General features: G+C 35.8%; 1 protein-coding gene across 3 annotated transcripts in view; it reads left to right on the top strand.

Annotated features, from left to right (window-relative positions):
* Positions 1-21,540, top strand: part of PCCA (propionyl-CoA carboxylase subunit alpha) — a 367,760-nt gene that overhangs the window by 114,229 nt on the left and 231,991 nt on the right. For all 3 annotated transcript variants that reach the window (XM_057532677.1, XM_057532678.1, XM_007196809.3), the window contains exons 9-10: positions 13,723-13,801; positions 20,544-20,646. In XM_057532677.1, coding sequence (XP_057388660.1) covers positions 13,723-13,801; positions 20,544-20,646 — 182 coding nt within the window. The remainder of the gene's footprint in view (positions 1-13,722; positions 13,802-20,543; positions 20,647-21,540) is intronic.

Below are 21,540 nucleotides of genomic sequence, written 5' to 3'. Positions count from 1 at the left end.
AAAACAAATACCATATGCTAACACACATATATGGAACCTAAGGAAAAAAAAAAAAAGGCCATGAAGAACCTAGTGGCAAGATGGGAATAAAGACACAGACCTACTAGAGAATGGATTTGAGGATATGGGGAGGGGGAGGGGTGAGATGTGACAGGGTGAGAGAGTGTCATGGACATATATACACTACCAAATGTAAAATAGATAGCTAGAGGGAAGCAGCCGCATAGCACAGGGAGATCAGCTCGGTGCTTTGTGACCACCTAGAGGGGTGGGATAGGGAGGGTGGAAGGGAGGGAGATGCAAGAGGGAAGAGATATGGGAACATATGTATATGTATAACTGATTCACTTTGTTATAAAGCAGAAACTAACACACCATTGTAAAGCAATTATACTTCAATAAAGATGTTTAAAAAAAATATTATGGCCATCCTAGTATGTGTGAAATGGTATCTCACGGTGCCAGACATTGGCAGAATGGATAAAAAACATGATCCAACTATTTGCTGTCTATGAGAAACTCACTTTAGATCCAGAGACAGAAATACATTAAAAGCAAAAGGATGGAAAAAGATATCCCATGCAAATAGTAATCAAAAGAGAGCTGGGGTGGCTATACTAATATCAGACAAAACAGACTTTAAGTCTAAAACTGTCATAAGAGACAAAGACATTATATATTGATTATTTTAAACATATTGACTATTATAAACATATATGCACCAAACAGCAGAGATGCAAAATATATGAGATAAACATTGACAGAATTGAAAGGAGAAATAGATAGTTCTACAGTAATAGTTGGGGACTTCAGTAGTACAGTTTAAATAATGGGTAGGATATCTACAGAGAAGATCAATAAGGAAGTGTAGAGATCTTAACACTTTAAACAAATGAGACCTTATAGATTATATATATATAGAACACTCTACCCAACAATGGAATACATATTTTTCTCAAGTAATTCTCTATTAAAAGGAAGAGTGAAAGAGTGAATGATTGAGTTATGAAGGATATTTAAAGGAAAGGAGAAAATAGTATCAAACTAGAACAGTATCTCATAGTATGTTCCTTGTCCAACAGTATTCCTGGGACTTAGTTTGATGTGGAAGTATCCGCCTGCCCCTTTTATTGAATTATCTTGATGGGTTGCTCTTCTCTTAAAATAGTGTGGGGCTCCCTCCATTAAGTAAATTCTGTCTTTGCAAATGTTTGCTTTATGTTCATCTGGTTACTATTTTATGGTAAAATTGACCATGGGTTAGTTTCCTTTGTATTTCTTGTATTTAAGACAATGATCATCACATAGTATATATTGAGCAAATGGTTATTCAGTGAATGAATCAAAATAGAAATTTATATATAAGTATGGAAATGAAGTTAAGTAGTCACATTTTAAAGTTTTTTTTTTTTCCATAGTATTCATAGATCATGATTTGACAATAATTTTCTCACTGTTTTTCCTTAATCTCCAGTTTTGTAATGGAGATGCCTGGGAAGAATAGGAATATTAAGTAAACCATGATAAACTCTCAGCAAATAGATAACTAAAAAAAAAATCTAGAATTATTCAAGTAAATTTAGTATGTGGTTGTTAATGACTATAGCTCATCAATTCATATAGGCTGTCCTTGGATTCACTAGGCAGGACTAACGGAAGTTTTTAGGAATCTAAGATTCAAATGTATGAGAGTCTTTTCCTGTACCTTATTGCCTTCACACTAACTGTTGACGTGACATCTTAACGTTCTTTGCAAGTTATGCTTTCACATATGCCTTGGCCTCTGTCTCTGATAAGTGTATAGGAATTGCTTTGTCTTTTCTTCTCTGCCCTGGCTATTTTTTTCCTTGTCCTTTGCCTCTTCTTCTCATCTTCCTTTTGGCATGGTATAACGTTAAAAAAAGGTTGCTCTTTTTTTTTTTTTTAATATAGAAGAACAAATTGTTCATGCTAAAGAGGGATAGAAATACTTAGCTAAGCCCTGAAATCTTTTATTTCCTTTATTTATTTCATGCTGCTTAGAAAACTTTTCACACGTAATACATGACTTTGTGGTTCAAGATATATCGAGGAAGCCTTTGAAAAGATATTACAATTTATACCTTTTTCATAATCTTAGGTAATGTTAATTCATTTTCCAATTTGGTCCTCAGTAGAAGACACATTTACTAACTAACTAACTATTTATTTATTTATGAGATTTATTTATGAGATTTATTAAGAAATGCCTAAGGTTGAAGAACATGGTGTTAAAGTATTCTTTGTAAAATTCATTAAAGAATGAGGTTTTTATTTTGCAGTTTTCCTATTATTGAAGTAATGCAGTCATTTGAGGTTAGAATGATAGTCCCTGAGAGTTGGGAACGTGTATTCCGTGTCCCTTCTTTCTTTCCCATTGTCAGTTGGGTACTTACATTTTCTTTTATTACGCCAGTATACACATTTTGGGTTTAAGCATGATTTCACAAGTTCTCGCTCTGTGTTTTACCATGTCATATTTGTTTCCACTGCCTCTCTCTCTTTGTTTTATTGTAGTTCATTCTTGCATGCATTTTCTTTTTTCTATTACTCTATTGCAAAAGGCTCTGCATAGTGTTCGGACACTAATGTGAAGACATTAAGACTGGTTTTTGTTTGGAAACTTTCTGTCTGTGAACCCATTCTGCTCTAATCTGACGCGTGCTTGATTTCTGATCCCTGGATCAGAGTTAGGGATCTAGTATTTTTTATTTGTCCGAGTAGAGGGAAATAGGTAGACCAGATCAGTTTTTCCCAAAAAAATGTAATTGCCTTTCTTTGCCATATTAAAACAAAGTACTGTTATGTATTGGTTTACTTTCTTATAACACAGCTTGATTATATCTTTATTTGTATAATATTAGTTCATTCTTATTTAAACTCAGTGTATTTATATAGTTATTTATGTATTTATGTGTGCATGGCTATCTTAGGAAAGACAAAATATCCTGTGCCCACGTCACCCTTTTTCATTTTCCAGTGGTAAAAACTCAGTGATAATAAATATCACCTACACATACCTTTTTTTAGAGGTTGTGTGTATCTGTGGTAGTAGTAGATAGGAATAATTCATAGTTGGACGCAACACATATATGTTTACATTCTAGCTACTGGATAATTATAGACCGCAGATAGATACAAATATGCATCACCTCAGTCTGAAGTGTGCTAAACCAAAGATATACCAAAACTAAATTGATAATGATAAAACTAAACGAACTATATAACTAATTTGTAATTAAAAGACAACAGTAAAAAGTGGAAAATTATGACCAAGTAAACACAACATGGGAAATACATTGATGATGGAATTTATTTTCCCAAATTGCTTGGAACTATCTCTTTGTATTCACAATATGAATTTTTCACAGTAGCCAAATGTTGCATGACAGCCAAATTGCCTAGTAGATTTTGAATTACATTTCCTTGGAAAACTTAGTAATGTGCTAATTTTTATTTGAGTCTATGCAATTGTCATTAGTTTATCAGAGCTCCAGTATTTCATACTTTTATTGCCCTTCCCCTGTGACCTTAAACAACAAAAATTTACTTTTTCTTCTTCTTCTTATTTTTTAAATTTTGATTTATTGATTTATTTATTTATTTTTGGCTGTGTTGGGTTTTCGTTTCTTTGCGTGGGCTTTCTCTAGTTGTGGCGAGCGGGGGCCACTCTTCATCGCGGTGTGCAGGCCTCTCACTATCGCGGCCTCTCTTGTTGCGGAGCACAAGCTCCAGACGCACAGGCTCAGTAGTTGTGGCTCACGGGCTTAGTTGCTCCGCTGCATGTGGGATCTTCCCAGACCAGGGCTCGAACCCGTGTCCCCTGCATTGGCAGGCAGATTCTCAACCACTGCGCCACCAGGGAAGCCGCTACTTTTTCTTTATCCTACATGTTTACTTCCCATTGGTAAGATTGTGGGGTGGGGAGGAGTTCTGTTCTTTGCCATCTGAAATGGATTGGATCACAGAGGCAGGAAGTAGAGGGGTCTCGATTTTGATCAGCAGTGAGGCTTTCTCTATGGCTCAGCATTCACTATTATATTGCGTTATGTGGTTTTGCAATTTGCATATCATTGTCAGCATTTCCTAAATCTTGAATTCATCAGCTTTCTCCATTTATCCTACTGTTGTCTTTGTTTAAGCTAGTGTCATCTCTTGCCTAGATCACTGTAATAGCCTTCCAAATGTGCTCCTCTGCCACAGATTAGATACCTGTCTTAGAAACAGACTGGAATTTTATTGGGGAATATTTTTGGGACCAACACATGTGAGGGAGTGAAAGAAACTGGATTGAAGGAGAAGTTGAATTGAGTTGAGATGCAGACTCAGCAAAGGCCTTAGCTAATCCTAGAGAGAATTCTGCATATTGGTTGGTCTTTTATAGTTGTCTCAAGTTGGGCATATCTTGGTTGTTTCTAGGTTTTGGCGATTATGAATAGAGGTGCTATAAACATTTGTGCCCAAGTTTTTGTGTGGGCATAAATTTTCAACTCAGTTGGGTTAAGTATCTAGGACTACAACTGCTGGGTCACATGGTAAGACTATATTTAGCTTTAGGTAGGATCACTTTGCATTCCCACCATCCGAGAGTAAGTTTCCTGTTGCTCTGCATCTTTGATAGCATTTGGTGTTGTCAGTATTTTGGATATTAGCCATTCTAATAGGTGTATAGTAGTATCTCATTGTTGTTTCAATTTGCATTTCCCTGATGACATAGGATGTTGAACATCTTTTCATATGCTTATTTGCCATCTGTCTATCTTCTTTGTTAAGGTGTCCAAATTTTTTACTCATTTTTTAATTGGGTTATTATTTTTGAGTTTTAAGAGCTCTGTATATTTTAGATATAAATTCTTTATCAGATATGTTTTACAGATATTTTCTCTTAGGCTGTGACTTGGGTCTGCATTCTCTTAAGAGTGTTTTTGCAGAGCAGAAGTGTTTAATTTTAATAAAGTCCAATTTATCAATGTTTTTCTTTCATGGATTGTACTTTTGGTGTTGTTTGTAAAAACTTATCGCCAAACCAAAGGTCACCTAGATTTTCTCTTATTTATTTTCTAGACATTTTATTGTTTAGCATTGTATAGTTGGGTCTACAATCTACTTTGAGTTATCTTTTGTGAAATGTATAAGGACTGTCTAGATTCATTTTTTTGCCTATGGATGTCCAGTTGTTCTAGTACCATTTGTTGAAGAGACTGTCCTTTCTCCATTGAGCTGCTTTTGCTTTCTTGTCAAGGATCAGTTGACTGTATTTGTGTGGGTTTATTTCTAGGCTTTTTATGCTATTCCATTGATTGATTTGCCTGTACTTTTACCAATATCATGGTGATTTTATTACTTAGCTTTATAGTAAGTCTTGAAGTTGGGTAATGTCAGTCTTTCACACGTGTTACCCTCTTTTAATATTGTGTTGGCCATTATGAGTCTCTTGCTTTTCTATATAAATGTTAAAATCTTTTTGTTGATATACACAAAATAACTTGCTGGGATTTTGGTTAGGATCGCGTTGAATCTATAGATCAATTTGGGGGAGAATTGGTATCTCAACAATATTGAGTCTTCCTATCCATGCACGTGGAATCTTTCTCCATTTATTTAGATCTTCCTTAATTTCATTTATCAGTGTTTTGTAGTTTTCCACATATAGATACTGTACATATTTTGTTAGACTTATGCCTAAGTATTTTATTTTGGAGGGGGCTAATGTAAATGGTATGGTGTTTTTAATTTCAGGTTTTAATTGCTGGTATTTGGGAATGCAGTCAACTTTTGTATGTTAACCTTGTATCCTGCAACTTGGCTATAATCACATTAGTTTTAGAAGATTTTTTTTGGTGGTGGTCGTTGTTGATTCTTTGAGATTTTCTTCATAGACAGTTTTATTTCCTGCTAATGAAGTTGTATTTCTTTCTTCCCAATTTGTTTACCTTTTTCTTGTCTTATTGCATAAGGTAGGTCCTGTAGTAAGATACTGAATAGGAGTGGTAAGAAAGGACGTCCTTACCTTATTCCTGATCTTAGGGGGAAAGCATCTCGATTCTCACCATTAAGAATGAGGTTAGCTGTAGGTATTTCGTAGATGTTCTTTATGAAGTCTAAGAAGTTTCCTTCTATTCCTAGTTTGCTGAACTCAATGGCTGTTGGATTTTGTGAAATGCCTTTTCTGCATCTGCTGATATGGTCATATAGTTTTTCTTCTTTAACCTACTGATGAGGTAGATTAACTGGTTTTTGAACGTGGAGCTAGCCTTGCATACCTGGAATAAATCCCATTTGGTCATGGTATAATTCTTTCTATACATTGTTGCATTTTTCTTTTCAGTCATTTTATTTTTAAACCTGGATATTCCATTTTTAATTTCTAAATATTTTCTATTTCTCTCCTCATCATGATCAGTTTTCCTTTAACTCCGTTCCCATGCTTACAGTGTTTGTAATGACTGTAATTTATAATAGGATTGTAATAGCTGTTTTAAGGTTCTTCATTTCTGGGTTTGTTTCTGTTGACTATTTTCCTTCTGTGTGGATCACATTTTGCCTCCAAACATATCTCTTAATTTTTTATTGGACTGTAGACATTGTGAATGTTAAATATTGTGTTTGGATTTTCTTATTTCTGTTTAAAAGATGTTCAAGTTTATTTTGCTTGATAGATAAGTTAATTGATGTTCAGATTAATACCTTTTAGGCTTTTTTTTAAAGCTTTCTTAGGGCAAGTCTAACATACCTTTTTTTTGGTATTCTGATTCAACAAGTATATGTTAGGCTATCTCTCTTTACCTTCTATATTTCCTATCTGTGAGTTCATAGTTTCTATTTCATTATACATCTGTGGTTCTTACATGTATGGCTTATTCATCCATGTAAACCCTTAGCGTTTTAGACAGGAGAGAGAGGTGATCCTATATTTATTTATTTTATTTATATATATATATATATATATATATATATATATATATATATATATATATATATATATATATATATATATAGAAGAAATTTTGCTGACCTCTTTGTAGTTTGATGGGACCAATTGTACTGGTAGGGAGCTCTGTTAGGAGGCTACTATAGGAGTCCTGTGAAGAGATTTGGTAGTTTGTATAAGTACAGTGATAATGGAGATAAAATTGGAGAAATTGGACTTTTTAAAAATAAAGACTTCATAAGAGTTGCATACCATCCAGCAGTTGTACTCCTAGACATACACTCCAGGAACCTCTTGCACAGTATTCCAAGCAACACCTGCAAAAATATTCACGGGAGCATTGTGTGTATAGATCTGAATGTTCATTCACAGTAGAATGAATAATGCTTCAGTATGCTTATACCATGAAATATATCACATCAGTAAAAATAAATGATTTGCAACTACTGAAATTAATTAGTACATTTACTTAGTGATTATTATTTTGCATGCTATTCTTCAGGCACTCTTAGCTACTGGAGAAGCAATACTGAGGAAGGCAAAAAAACTGTATCTTCATTTTTTAAACTCATTTTACTTCAAACAATGTAGAAATTAGTTAAAGCAAGAATCATTAATGTTTATTATTACTATTGGTTGAAATATTGAGTATAGGATAGTCACAGTTTCCAAGTTTCCAGTCTACAGATCATTTGTTAATTGCAAATGGAAATCTTATTTCATGAGGAAATTTAATGGACACCATCTTAATCAAGTAATCAAACCTAACTTTGTGAGGAAAAGGACAAATGGACTTTTTTTTTTCTTTGCTTGTGTAATTTAAGAATGAGAGTATAGCATCAGCTGTGTAGTATTAAATTTAAAAAAAATTCTGACTAATAATGAGAAAACAATCAGGTAAATTCAAATTGTGGACTACTCTATACAAAAACCACCTTGGATTTTTCTTTTTCTTTTTTTAAAAATTTTATTTATTTATTTATTTTTGGCTGCATTGGGTCTTCGTTGCTACGTGCAGGCTTTCTCTAGTTGTGGCGAGTGGGAACTACTCTTCATTGTGGTGCGCGGGCTTCTCATTGCGGTGGCTTCTCTTGTTGCGGCGCACGGGCTCTAGGCACGTGGGCTTCAGTAGTTGCAGCACGCGGGCTCAGTAGTTGTGGCTCACGGGCTCTAGAGCGCAGGCTCAGTAGTCGTAGTGCACGAGCTTAGTTGCTCCGCGGCATGTGGGATCTTCCCAGACCAGGGCTCGAACCCGTGTCGCCTGTATTGGCAGGCAGATTCTTAACCACTGTGCTGCCAGGGAAGTCCCACCTTGGATTTTTCAAAAATCCCCCTCCCCCAACCCCAAAAGGTAAGTGAACTGTTTTACATTAAAGGAGAGTAAAGGAATATAACAAATATTGATATAATGCATAATACTTGTATTTATAATTTTCATCTGGGGATTTCCTTCCTGTCTGTCTTAGGCTTTTCCCCCCCTGATTTTTTGGTTTTCTCTTCTGACGTTTCATTATGAGAGCCTGTTCTGCCCATGTAGAGGACTGTTTTACTCTCTGAAACAACTTTTATTTCCTTTTGCTTTGAACCTTTTCTTTAGGGAAATAAAGACCTTGTATAAGTGTTTCCTAATGGTTTTAAAAAATAATTAATTTATTTATTTTTGGCTGCGCTGGGTCTTTGTTGCTGTGCGCGGGCTTTCTCTAGTTGCGGCGAGCGGGAGCTACTCTTCAATGCGCTGCACGGGCTTCTCATTGCGGTGGCTTCTCTTGTTGCGGAGCACGGGCTCTAGGTGTGCGAGCTTCAGTAGTTGTGGCACTCAGGCTCAGTAGTCATGGCTCACAGGCTCTAGAGCACAGGCTCAGTAGTTGTGGCGCACGGGCTTAGTTGCTCCGCGGCATGTGGGATCCTCCCGGACCAGGTCTCAAACCCGTGTCCCCTGCATTGGCAGGTGTATTCTTAACCACTGTGCCACCAGGGACGTCCCCTAATTGTTTCAAAAAGAAGACCAAAAAAAAAAAAAAAATCACACCTTCTGTTTGACCCGTGAGAGATTTCTGGTTAGTGCTACCAAATTATGAATTAGGACATTTCCCAAGAAATATTTCACTTTTCCCTTCTTTTTACTTTTCCTTCTCCATCAGTCATTATATTCTATGAAATTTTTATTCAAGAAACTGTAGGTGAAAAAAACTACCTAAGATTATTATATGACTCATGATTTTTATATCATTAAGATGTCATTTCATCAGCCTTTAAGTTATCAGTTTATGCCACCCTGTATAGGAGCAGGTTTTGCTTGAAGGGGGTTGGGTGGGGGGGAGGTTATGTAGTGTGTGTCTTGTGTAACTCAACATGGTGCTATTAGTTGGTCAAGAAAAATTGTTTCTTTAGACTTGGAATCCATAACGGTCACTAAATGGGAAAGCACCTAATCTCCTAGAGGCTTCCTTCATTCCTCTGTCATCCATATCCTAACTATCAACACGTCATGCTGACTACCTGTAAAACAACCTTCAAGTCTCTGTCTTTCTCTCTCTCTCTCTGTATCTACAGCCAAGTCCAGCTTACAGCTCGCTCTCTCCTGGACCACCACAAAGCTTCCTAATCAGTCTCCTTTCTCCCATCTTCGCCCTTTTTAATTTCATACCTTGCAGAGCAGCCAAAGTGATCTTAAAAAATTAGGACTACATTAGGTCAATGTCCTCTCCTATATAACCTTTCCACCTTGTTCCTTCTGTCAGGAATATTCTGCCCTCATTAATTTTTTTTTTTTTAAAGGAATTCCTTTATTTTTATTATTTATTTATTTATTTATTTATTTTTGGCTGTGTTGGATCTTTGTTTCTGTGCAAGGGCTCTCTCCAGTTGCGGCAAGCGGGGGCCACTCTTCATCGCGGTGCGCGGGCCTCTCACCATCGCGGCCCCTCTTGCTGCGGAGCACAAGCCCCAGACGCGCAGGCTCAGCAGTTGTGGCTCACGGGCCCAGCCGCTCCTCGGCATGTGGGATCTTCCCAGACCAGGGCCCGAACCCGCGTCCCCCGCATTAGCAGGCAGATTCCCAACCACTGCGCCACCAGGGAAGCCCACCCTCATTGATTTTTCAGAGGACTTGCTCTAGCTTGTCAATTTAAGTCTCAGTTTAAATATCAGTTTTCTCAGAGAAGCCTTTTCAGGGAAAAGTAACATTAATCACTCTGAATCACATCCCTCTGTTGTTTTTATTGTAGCAACTATCACCACTTAATGTGTTTCACACACACACATACACTTAGGTGCATGTATATTTATATATAGTTCTCTACTAGATACCAAATATAGTAAGTGCCACAAGAGCAGATAATTTTCTGAATTGTTCATCTTTGTATCCCCTGGAGCCAGATCAGTGTTTGGCACAAAGTATTTATTCAGTGAATATTTTTGAGTTGATGAATGAAAATTTGATGTTAGAGTTAGAAAGAGGATTGCTGCTTATGGTCGAAAGTAAGACATACTGATTGCTGGGAGGAAAGGAAACCAGAGAAGTTATCTTGTCCTGCAGTTAAACCTGCCCTTCCTTTAAGGTTGAGTACAGAAAAGTAGGAATAGAAACCTTTTAGTACTTTGGTACTAAGTTTCTGTTTTTTTAAAAAAAAATTAACATTTTTCTCACATAGTACTTAGTAGATATCTTTTTGGAAGCATCATGCAGAAGGGAAATAAGGAATGGAGACTTTGTGCATGTTGGAGTTGGGGTGTTAGAAGGAGTGGGGCATGTATCTCTGGATCTGGGAGGGGAGGTCAGGTAATGGGGAGTAGGCATTCAGTGAGAGGATGGTAAAGGTGAGGAAATATCTGTGAACAGCACTAGGACCTGAGGGGTTTTTTTTTGTTTTTTTTTTTAAGCCATCTTATCATACCAGGAGTTTCGTCTCCTTTTAAAACCTTGAAGCATTTTGTTTTGTTATGATAAGGAAGGTTGTTCTGTTTCAAACATATGTCAACTGAAGAATATAAAATTAAAGAAATGTGTTCTAGACAAAAGTTGAACAGAGGAGTAAGTCCTCCAATGGATTAAAAAAAAAAATGTGAGAGAACATTAGTGGATATTTCATACCCAGGCTGGGAAAAGAGAGGAAGCAATAGCCATCAACTTGATCATTTCTGATTTTTCCGGGCATGTCAACTTTTGACTGAATCTTTTTTTTCCCTTTTTTGTCCAGTTCCTGGCACCCCATGGCTTACCCTAGTTAGAGCCACAGGCACAATAAGAAAGTAGGGATGACAGACTGGGCTTTTTGATATTATTTAATATCATCTGTGTGGAATATTCTTTTCCCTGCTTTCCAAATAGCTAGATCTCATTTCTCCATGGCATGGTGACAGCATAAAAATATGTACTGTCTGAAATTTAATGACTTACTTGGCATAAGAAATTGAGTAGAATACCTTACTATTATATTATTTTCAATTATAGCTCAAAAATTATATTGAGTTTGTGACTGTAATGTCCCTAAATTCTACCAGTTTCTCCCTCTCTCCCAGTTGTTTAATATTTGGCTTGTTAAATTTTTGTCAGGGAGTCTTCTCTTCTGGGTTATATGTATTCACAGGTCTAACGCTGCATTGCCTCCTTTGGAGGGACCATATTGCAATTGTCTTATTATATATTGCCCTGTTGCCTGACAATTTCTCACCTTTTCTGAACATACAATAGTTTCTCGTTGACAAATTATTTTATGTGTTTTGTTTTGCCATCCTAGTTCCTTGTTACCAAGGACAATTTCCCAATCTTATTTTGAACCTTACAAATCCCTATATAGTCCAGGGTCCATAGATGAATAAATGACTAAGATGAGATTAATACTGGAATCAGAATAACTGCAAATTTCCTAATCCTCAGTGGGAACTGAAAATAGTAGAGATATGGGATGTGGATATCATACCTCTCGTGGTTTCCTGTTCACATGGATAGTTTTTGATGGTGAATTGATGACATGTTTTTTGGGGATAAAAAAGACCTTAAGTTGTTTTTAAAAGGATTTCTCAGGCATGCTGGTTTCTAATTTTTAGATATTGTTTCTTCACTGCTCAAAAACAAGCTAATTCTTCTTTACTGATCTCAGTCTAATTCCTTTATGTGATACTCATTGTGAGGCTGCAGCACTGAACAAGACAAACATCGTTCTTATTACTCTCAAGCAGGACCTGTAGCACGCAGGAGTGTGTAGCGTAATGTGCTCCCAGTTTATGTTTTCAGTTCTCTTTTCCTCTGCCATCCTGCAGATACTCTGTGTACTTCAGATTGTTTCAGTCCTTTCTTAAACCTGTCCTGTGCTTCCCCCACCTGTTTCTGCTATTCCTGCCTAACATGTTCATATCCTGCTCATCCTTCATAGCCTTATATAAATGGCCCTATCTATAATATGCTTTTCTTAATCCCTTTTCTCTTACCTTCCTGTGATTCTTTTCTGAATTCCCATTGAGAGAATTATTTGGGTACTTTCCCTCTTTCTTCCTAGATTATAAGGCTCCCAGTGTGAAAATACTATGTTCATCTTTCTTGTTCTTACTGCACTTAGTATTGCTTTTAAAATGCTGTCCCACATAAGTCTGTCTCACATAAATGTAACCAACATCAGAATTTTAAAAATTTAATTACTTATGAATCACTTAGGAAGCAAGTGCCATTTTAACTAAGTTGAAGTTAAGAGTGATGTTTTGTGGTTTAGGGGTCAAAGGTCTGTGACATTTGGCCCTGTCTTCCCTTTTCGGGAAGATCCTATAGCTAGAGTGTAGTGCTATTAGAGCATCACAGGCCAAGAAGAGTCCTTTAAGGGCTCACTGACCTCTTCTTTCCTCAGAAAAGATCATAAACAAGTGGTCTCAGACATGAGTATCTCCACCGTATTGTCGGAGACCCTCTAAACAAAGAGACTTCACAGCTTTTCTTGATAAATCATTGTGGATGACTCATACTGTCAGAAATTTTACTTTATAATAACTACTCTAAATACGCAATCCTCTTTACTAACAACAATTTTATTAATTTTCTCTTATAAAACTTTGGCTGGAAATGTCCTTTGTTTTGGGCCTGACTTTGTATTTTCATAATATTCCCTAAGTCTAGGTATTTCACTGCCTGTTGACTGAGTGGAGTAGTGCCGTAGCTTCTCCGCTGATACCAGCGAGCTCTGCATCTTCTGCTCCAGTTATAATATACCAGCCATGGCTTGATTTTTCCCAAAGCCATCATGTCAGTTCTTGCAGATAAAAGCTGCAGGGTTCCCTGTGATTTTTCAGATGAAAATACCTCAAGTACCTGTAAACCATTACTTTTGAAAAAAAGGGAATTTAATTTGTTATGTATGCAAACAGCAGTTTTGGGGAATCAAAAGAATGCGTGTGTGCCTGTGGGTGTGTGTGTGCATGCGTGTGTGTGTGTTTCCTTAATGCTATAAAAGTTGTTTCTTATATCCTTGGTTAATTAACACTGTATCTATTTCCGTTTTTGGAATCCACTGTCAAATTATGTTTTCTTAGCTTTTTATTTCATTATTGGGGAAAATGTTATATTTACTGATACAAATAGTCTTTTTCTTTTAAAATGATCACACTCATTTAAAAAATATATGTAGGATTATTACACTGATGTTATTTTCCTGACTCTAAAGAAAAGGAACTTTTAAATAAATTAGTTATTGTCTTCTGTGTTATTGAACATGTGGTCAGTTGTCATGTTCATGCATCCAAATGATCAAAGTCTGAACTTCTGTCTAATTCTTCCCTGCTGTTAGGCTACCCTGTCATGATCAAGGCCTCAGCAGGTGGTGGTGGGAAAGGCATGCGAATCGCTTGGGATGATGAAGAGACCAGGTGAGATTCTGTCCAAAATATACTTTTGATGAAAATTGCAGTTACTAGAGTTTTATTAAACTGACAAGTAAACAGATATCAAAAGCATAATGGAATAGTTATAATAATCATCTAATTTTTACTCTTCTAGATGGGAAAAATTGAAATTATGCAGAAAAGTTTCTTATTTATATTTTGATGATGATTATCCTATTATCGAAAGGTTTTTACTTTCTTAAACATTAATAAAGGATTATCTTTTTTTTACAGTGTATTTTTAAAAATTATAGTCATGATTTTGTCTTCTAGGCAAAAATTACTAACGTTTGGCTATGTAATTCTGAATGTGATCAAAGATTTGAACTGTATATATTTGAAAGCAGTCATAATTTTATCTGTTTATGTATTAGTATGCATTTGCTTCCCTTTGTCTATAAAAATAGTGAACTACTATTATAACTTATAGTGTGAAATATATTTCATTTTGAATTTGAAATTATTGTATGTCCTTTATATGCAGTGTACTCTGTTATGAATTTAGAACACTTTCTTAGTAGTAGTTTCAGAAATCAAAAGAAACTTTTAAAACAAAAATTTAAAAACCTAATGTATTGGTAACATCATGGGGATTAGAAAATAATTTTTTTGAACAACTGCCTAGTACAAGCAGGTTTCAAGGGACTCTATTCAGATTTGTATCACATACTTCAAGGTTTGGCAGCAGGAGAGATTTATGTCATTTTTTGAAGGAGGGGAATTTAAAAAATCACTGAATTGTTATCATTAATGTTGCCTTTCCTGCCCTTTCTCTACCCAAAAGTAATTTGATCTTCCAAATGGTTAGTGCTGTTTTCTCCCTTTCTTTTCCCTTTCTTCCTATTCCCTGAAATCTCTGAAAGAGAGAAATCTGGAGTTGGTGTGAAAGTCATCCAGTACAAATCTAATTCAGAAATTAGGTTTTAAAGTGAACATACAAGGTAAAAATCTCCTAGAGGCAATATATTACCCTTTAAAATCTGAGGGGAAGACACCACACTGCAGACTTGTACAGATAGTTTTAACTCTCGAAGACAGTTGTCTCAGGACACCATTGTTTCTTTGGTTGTGTGTTAGAGGTGGGGTGATAATATGTGCCCAATACAGACCTTTCAGCCCCACTCTCACGTTCAGTGTGGCACTGATACCAGATACTGACTGAGGTAACGTCAGATTCTCCTCTCCCATCTTACACTTACCCAGCATAAATAAACTCATTGCATGGATTGGTGATACTTGTTATTGAGATATTTGATACTGAGAGCCTCCTGTATGACAGGCAGTGTTTTAGTAAGGTTCCAGGAATACAGCAATGAACAGAAACAGACAAAATAATCCACTCCTCTATGCAGTTCTCTCTCTCTGTTCCTCTATATCCAGTATATAACTGGATCAGGAGTTCTTAACCTTTGAATTCACAGACCCATAAAGTTCAGGGACGTTCGTGCACCTGGATAAGGAAAAAAAGTACATATTTCTTTCACTAGCCTGTAACTGGAATTTAGTGTTTCCTCCAATATAGACAAGCTACGATAGTAGTAGTATCTGTGGGACTTTTCACCCTTTAGGAGATCCCTTATATTATCACATTACATTGTTGCAGGTATCTCTAAGTTACAGTGATTGTGAGACTTGTTGTTGGAGCTTATTAACGAATAAAGAACCAAGTGCATGATATCCCAAATTTGTTTTTAAAAAACATTTTGATACCTGTATTTCAGTATATTTTGTTTCTTATGCAATCCTATGCATATTCTTTTCTACATTTTAAAACACTTGGAACCTTATTTTGACAAGAGGTTCCTATGCTGCATGAGGCTGCCAAAGGCATCCACGACATAAACAAGGTTCAGAAACCCATTCTGGTAGGAAGAGACAAACAATGAACAAGATCAAAGTAAATCATATCCTATTGTGGAAGGTGATAAGCAGTATAAGAAAAGTAAAGGAGGAAAGGAAGAGACATGGGGAGTGCTAGAGGGAATTCCCATTCTAAACAGGATTATCAGGGCTGTCCTCACTGAGAAGGCACATTTGAGCGAGGAGGGAAGAGTGCGGGGATTAGGATCCAGGCAAGGGAAGAGCAAGTGTGGAGGCAGTGACGCAGTAGCGTGTCTGGAGAGATCCAGGGCTGGCCAGCTGGTGGGGGCAGGGGGAGGAGTAGAAGGAGATGGGGAGCCGATTGTCTAGGACCTTGTAGGCCATTCTTAGTGAGATGGGGGGCTACTGGAGGGTTTCAGTAGAGAAGTCACAATCATGGAACTTCAACAAACTCCTAACATTATTTACATGTTTTGAATTATAAAAATTTTTCAAATGTACAAAGATGTAGAAGAATACAATGAACTTCTATATATGTATCCAGATTTACCAATTGTCGAGATTTTGTGACTTAAGTTTTAACAGGATCACTCTGGTTACTCTCTTGGCAATAGACTTAACAGGGGGCAGAATCATGAACTCTGGAATCAGGGAAACCAGTTGGGAGGCTGTTGAAATAATCCACGCAAAATAATGGTGATGGTGGCTTCCACCAGTGTAATGGTGGAAGTGGTAAGAAAGAGTTTAATTCTGAAAGTAGAGGCAACAGGATTTTCTGAGTGATTGGATATAGAGTTTGAGTACTTGAGGATGACTTGCAGGCCCTTTTTAAGTTATCTTATTTGTTTGCTCTTATTCTCTCTTTGGGCTTAGTGTTGATTTATAAGAATTAAATGGATATGCTGCAACACTAATTTACTTGAAAATTTCTTGGGAAATGCTGAGAAGTTAAGGTCAGAGTGAGGGCGTTTATCTTCAGAATTGAAGAATGCTTAATTGAAGAATGGTCTGCTTCTTAACCTCTCTCTGGAACTCTGCCTGGCATGGTTCCTTTTGGTAGTGGAGACTTGCAGAGCATTGGTTGACTATGTGAAATGTTTGAAGTTGGGCTGGCTAGTTGTTGTGTGTGGGTGGAAGCAGGCATAAGGGTAGGAGGCATACTTAGCCCCATTTTTACCACATAATTCGTCTTATTTGACTTTTGAAGTTCAGGTGTTGAAGCTACCTCTTGTGCTTTATTTGTAACCCCTGTGAATTAGTGGACATCTGCATGGGTTGGTTGGGCTTCCTCACGGGATGGTGACTTTAGACTTCTTACATAGTGACCCAGGGGTCCAAGAGTATTTGTTTCAAATCCAAGTGGAAGCTGTATCACTTTTCATGATCCAGTCTCAGAAGTCACACAGCTTGCCTTCACCATATTTTGTTGATTACCAGTGAGCACAAATTCTACCTGAATTCAAGGGGAGGGGCATTAGACTTCACTTCCTTGTGAAGGAGTGGCAAGTTTCTTAGAAGAGCATATGGAATGGGAGATGCTGTTGTGGCCATGTTTGGAAAAGACAGTCTGCTACAGTCTATTTATAGTAAAGAATGAGATAATAAAGATGTTAAACACAACTTAATGGTTTTATAAGAGATGTGTATTTTGTGAACTCTAATTTTTTTTTATCAGTGTTTTCCCCTTTTATATGGCACTTATATAGCCATTTCACTGAAAGCCTTAGCACTTACTTTTCATTATTGTTCTTAGGATCTCATATTTATCAGTCATTTCTCCAGGGCTACTCTCAGTAACATATTCTTTTATGGTAGGATTACTCTTCAGTTTCTTGGCAATGAGATTTGCTATGCTGCTTTTAACCAATGGATTTTAATTTAGAATTCAGTGTTTTCGGAAATCGCTGTATCTATTCATATATTGGGCATCTTTGGTAAATAAGTTAACCCTTTCTTGGTCAGTAAGTGTCACATTGTTTCAAAATATTTTCATATAATTAGTAAAAATACATACATAAACAATTTTCTACCTAAAATTACTCTTTTCAACTTGATAAATAAGCCATCTCTAAAACTTTGTTGAAATTAACAAAAGTATAACATTATTTGATATAATGATACAGGACCCTCATTTAAAAAATTTGCTGTCTATCCTCTGTTAATTTGGAAAAAATCAAAGCTTTGGAAAAATTGAGAGAACAGTCCAGAAAACACCCAGATATTTGTCTTCTGGTGTCACCAACTGTTAATATCGTGCTGCACTGCATTTACTCCTTCCTCCCTTGAGGAAGAAATTTTTGTACATAATCCACAAAAATTTTAACATTCTTCAGATGGAAAACTTAGTAGCCATTAATTGCTTTATTCTTTTTTTTTTTTTAACATCTCTTGGAGTATAATTGCTTTACAATGGTGTGTTATAAAGTTTCTGCTTTATAATTTTGCTTTATTCTTGTATCTTAAGGAGTGTGTCCCTCTTGTAACATCTTCAGGGAAGTAGCATCTATACTTATCTTAGAATCTTTAGAACATCTGAAAGATTTTTAAAAGTATAGTGTTTGTTGTATTGTATAATAAATTAGGGTAAGAGTCATGGAGGTTGTTGAAAATAGACTCATATTTTCATAATAATCTCTGGCTTTCTTTTCCTTATCCCTATCTATCTATCTATCTATCTATCTATCTATCTATCTATCTATCTATCTATTTATTTATTTATCATCTTTTTTAGAGTATAATTGCTTTACAATGGTTTGTTAGTTTCTGCTGTATAACAAAGTGAATCAGCTATACATATACATACATCCCCATATCCCCTCCCTCTTGCGTCTCCCTCCCACCCTCCCTATCCCACCCCTCTAGGTGGACACAAAGCACCGAGCTGATCTCCCTGTGCCATGCGGCTGCTTCCCACTAGCTATCTATTTTACATTTGGTAGTGTATATATGTCCATGCCACTCTCTCACTTCGTCCCAGTTTACCCTTCCCCCTCCCCGTGTCCTCAAGTCCATTCTCTACGTCTGCATCTTTATTCCTGTCCTACCCCTAGATTCTTCAGAACCATTTTTTTTTTTTAGATTCCATATATATGTGTTAGCATATGGTATTTGTTTTTTTCGTTTCTTTTTATGGCTGAGTAATATTCCATTGTATATATATGTGCCATGTCTTCTTTATCCATTCATCTGTCGATGGACACTTAGGTTGCTTCCATGTCCTGGCTATTGTAAATAGAGCTGCAGTGAACATTGTGGTACATGACTCTTTTTGAATTACGGTTTTCTCAGGGTATATGCCAGTAGTGGAATTGCTGCCTTATCCCAATTTAAATGAAATGTTATGGCATAAATGGAAAATTGATCATGTCTACATTTTGGAGTAACCCCACTAGACTTTAGGTGTTGTGAGGGCAGTTTCTGTTTTAATTTTGTATTTCCATCACATATATATATGCACCAGGCACATAGTTTCATGAGTAGTAAGTATTTATTGAATGAATGTATTACTGGGTGCTACAAATGATCTAAATGCAGTTTTCCATGAGCTCCAAAACATGTTGGTAATGCTTTCAAACCTGATAATTTATTTGGGTGACTTTGATTTTTTAAATTTTTGGTATTTTTGATTTAAATGCAGAATGAAAACTTTAAAATCATTAGAGCAGAGACAACCTGGAAAGTACTATGTTTTTTCCTTGTGAATCATTGTATCCCACCTAATAAAAAGTTGGTTATATGGTATTGAAAACAATGGTTCATTGTGCTTTCGTTTCTTCGAGGTTTGTAGTCTGAGATCTGAACTCGATTCCCTAAAATCAAGGGAGTAATGGAGGACTGAGAAAACGTGATACCTTTTCTCTGAGAATGCTGAGAAATAGAAATTTTTGCAATATGTTTTCAAATTTATCCTTCTAGTCTGTGTTTACTTGCAATGTTGTATTTTCCAAGCACACAAACAAATGAGATAGTTATTTCTAATATTGCCAGATGGAGTGTTTGCAAATGAAAGGATTAAAAGAATTTTAATGTTAAACATTAAATACAGGTATTTGATCTGAAGATTAAGAAACTACTAATTACATATAAAAGGCATTAAATTTTATACTCTTGAGTATATCAATGAATGGAATATAACATAACCTAGTTAGTGTTAGGTAAGCAAGTTTGAGTTTTTAATAGACTGAGTGAACTCATTTCAAAGTGTATGACTTTAGTAAGCATATTTTAATAATGATAATGTTTAAGTTATAGTTTGGAAATAAAATATACAAAGCAATAATTAAATTCATATTTTTATTTAAAAAATTGAACTTTTAAAATTATTATTTTTGAACAATTTTAAAGAAGATAAAATTGTGATGATCTGTATGGATGTGTGGGAGGTCATTGCTTTTAAAGTTGTGTATTTAAAATATCGGAGTCTTCTTGAGGACCTTCCTTTTGTATTCTTACTGAGTGTATTTGCTGTGGCTTTGCCCCAGTTGTACAGTTGTCTAGGTCCTTCACATTTTTGTGTGCATCTTCTGACTTCTGAGTCAAATGGATATGCATTTTTATATATTTTTATTAGTGGAATTAAGGTATAGTAAAGTCAAAGAAATGAAATTTTATATGATTTGTATGGTTTATTAAAAATACCTCATTTTTAACAGTTGGTGAAATAAGTATTGGTGTTCCTGTTTCTATAAAAATCTAGGATCAGGGAAGTTAAAGCATTCACCCAGAGTCACAGAGCTAGTGAGTAGAAGAGTTGTTCAACCAAAATTAATTGAGTTATTTGTATATTAAGTGAATTTTTCTCTGCTTTGTTCAGAGGTAAGCACAAATAAACCTTTAATTAGTTTTCATTTATATCGAGGGCTGTATTTGTTTTGTGTTCGTTTGACTGTTCCGTTTTTCTTTACAGGGATGGTTTTAGATTTTCATCTCAAGAAGCTGCTTCTAGTTTTGGTGATGATAGGCTACTAATAGAAAAATTTATTGATAACCCTCGTCATATAGAAGTCCAGGTTGGTACATTTTAAGATGCTTTTGAATTATTATAACTTTAAAATAATATTGCTTACTCCTATTAGAAACACATCCTTTCTTACATTTAGAGTGATTGTGAATCAAGCTCCGGTATGTTCGAATAAGTATGAAATAGAGAATGTACATAAGTTGATCGCCTCCCTTTGGAGTCTGGTATCCTTTTTTCAAAGTGCCAGAATGTTGATTGGATGGGGAATGATACAGAAGCCCAGCTCCAGAAAGCAATAGTCACAAGATGTCCGTCCAGGCCAAATATATTCTACCTAGAGGCGCACTCAGTCCCCTTCTGATACTGGGCCACTTTGGGGCATTTTTAAAAGAAAAGTGCCTGACCTGGACTCTTGTATCATTTTGGTTCACAGATGTCTGTGTGGCTTATTGTGACAGGCGTTCTGCTATTGGATAGAGATGAATAAATCATTTCTTCTACTCAGATTAAGATTGTAATCCATCTGTTAAAGTGGTTGTGGAGGTGTGGCTTTCAGCAAAATAAAATGTTTTTTTCTGAAGTAAAACACAGATGAAGAAGGGAAGTCTACTGAAATTTTCATTTTTCTGTCAGAAATGCCTTTTGCTAATTTTACACATTGTGGCTATGAATTGATATGTAACAATTGATATTGATAAAATATAAATATCAGATTAGAAATCATATTGAAATGAAAGTATTATTATTTTTTTCTTAATTTTGTGTGGATAGAGTTCCAGAAAATTAAAGGTTATTTGCTGCCCTTGTGACTTCTGATGGGGCATAATAAAACAAAGTCTTAGATTTTGTCATTGTGTTTTCTAAGTTTAATTATCACTTTACATAGATATTATTTTTAGTTAGGAAATCTTCATGTAGATCCTCAAATCTTCCAGAGTGGAAA

This window comes from Balaenoptera acutorostrata, chromosome 18, assembly GCF_949987535.1.
Source record: "Balaenoptera acutorostrata chromosome 18, mBalAcu1.1, whole genome shotgun sequence".
NCBI classification, from domain to species: domain Eukaryota; kingdom Metazoa; phylum Chordata; class Mammalia; order Artiodactyla; family Balaenopteridae; genus Balaenoptera; species Balaenoptera acutorostrata.
Note: the sequence above shows the minus strand (reverse complement) of the source record. Positions and strands in the feature narration are given on the sequence as shown.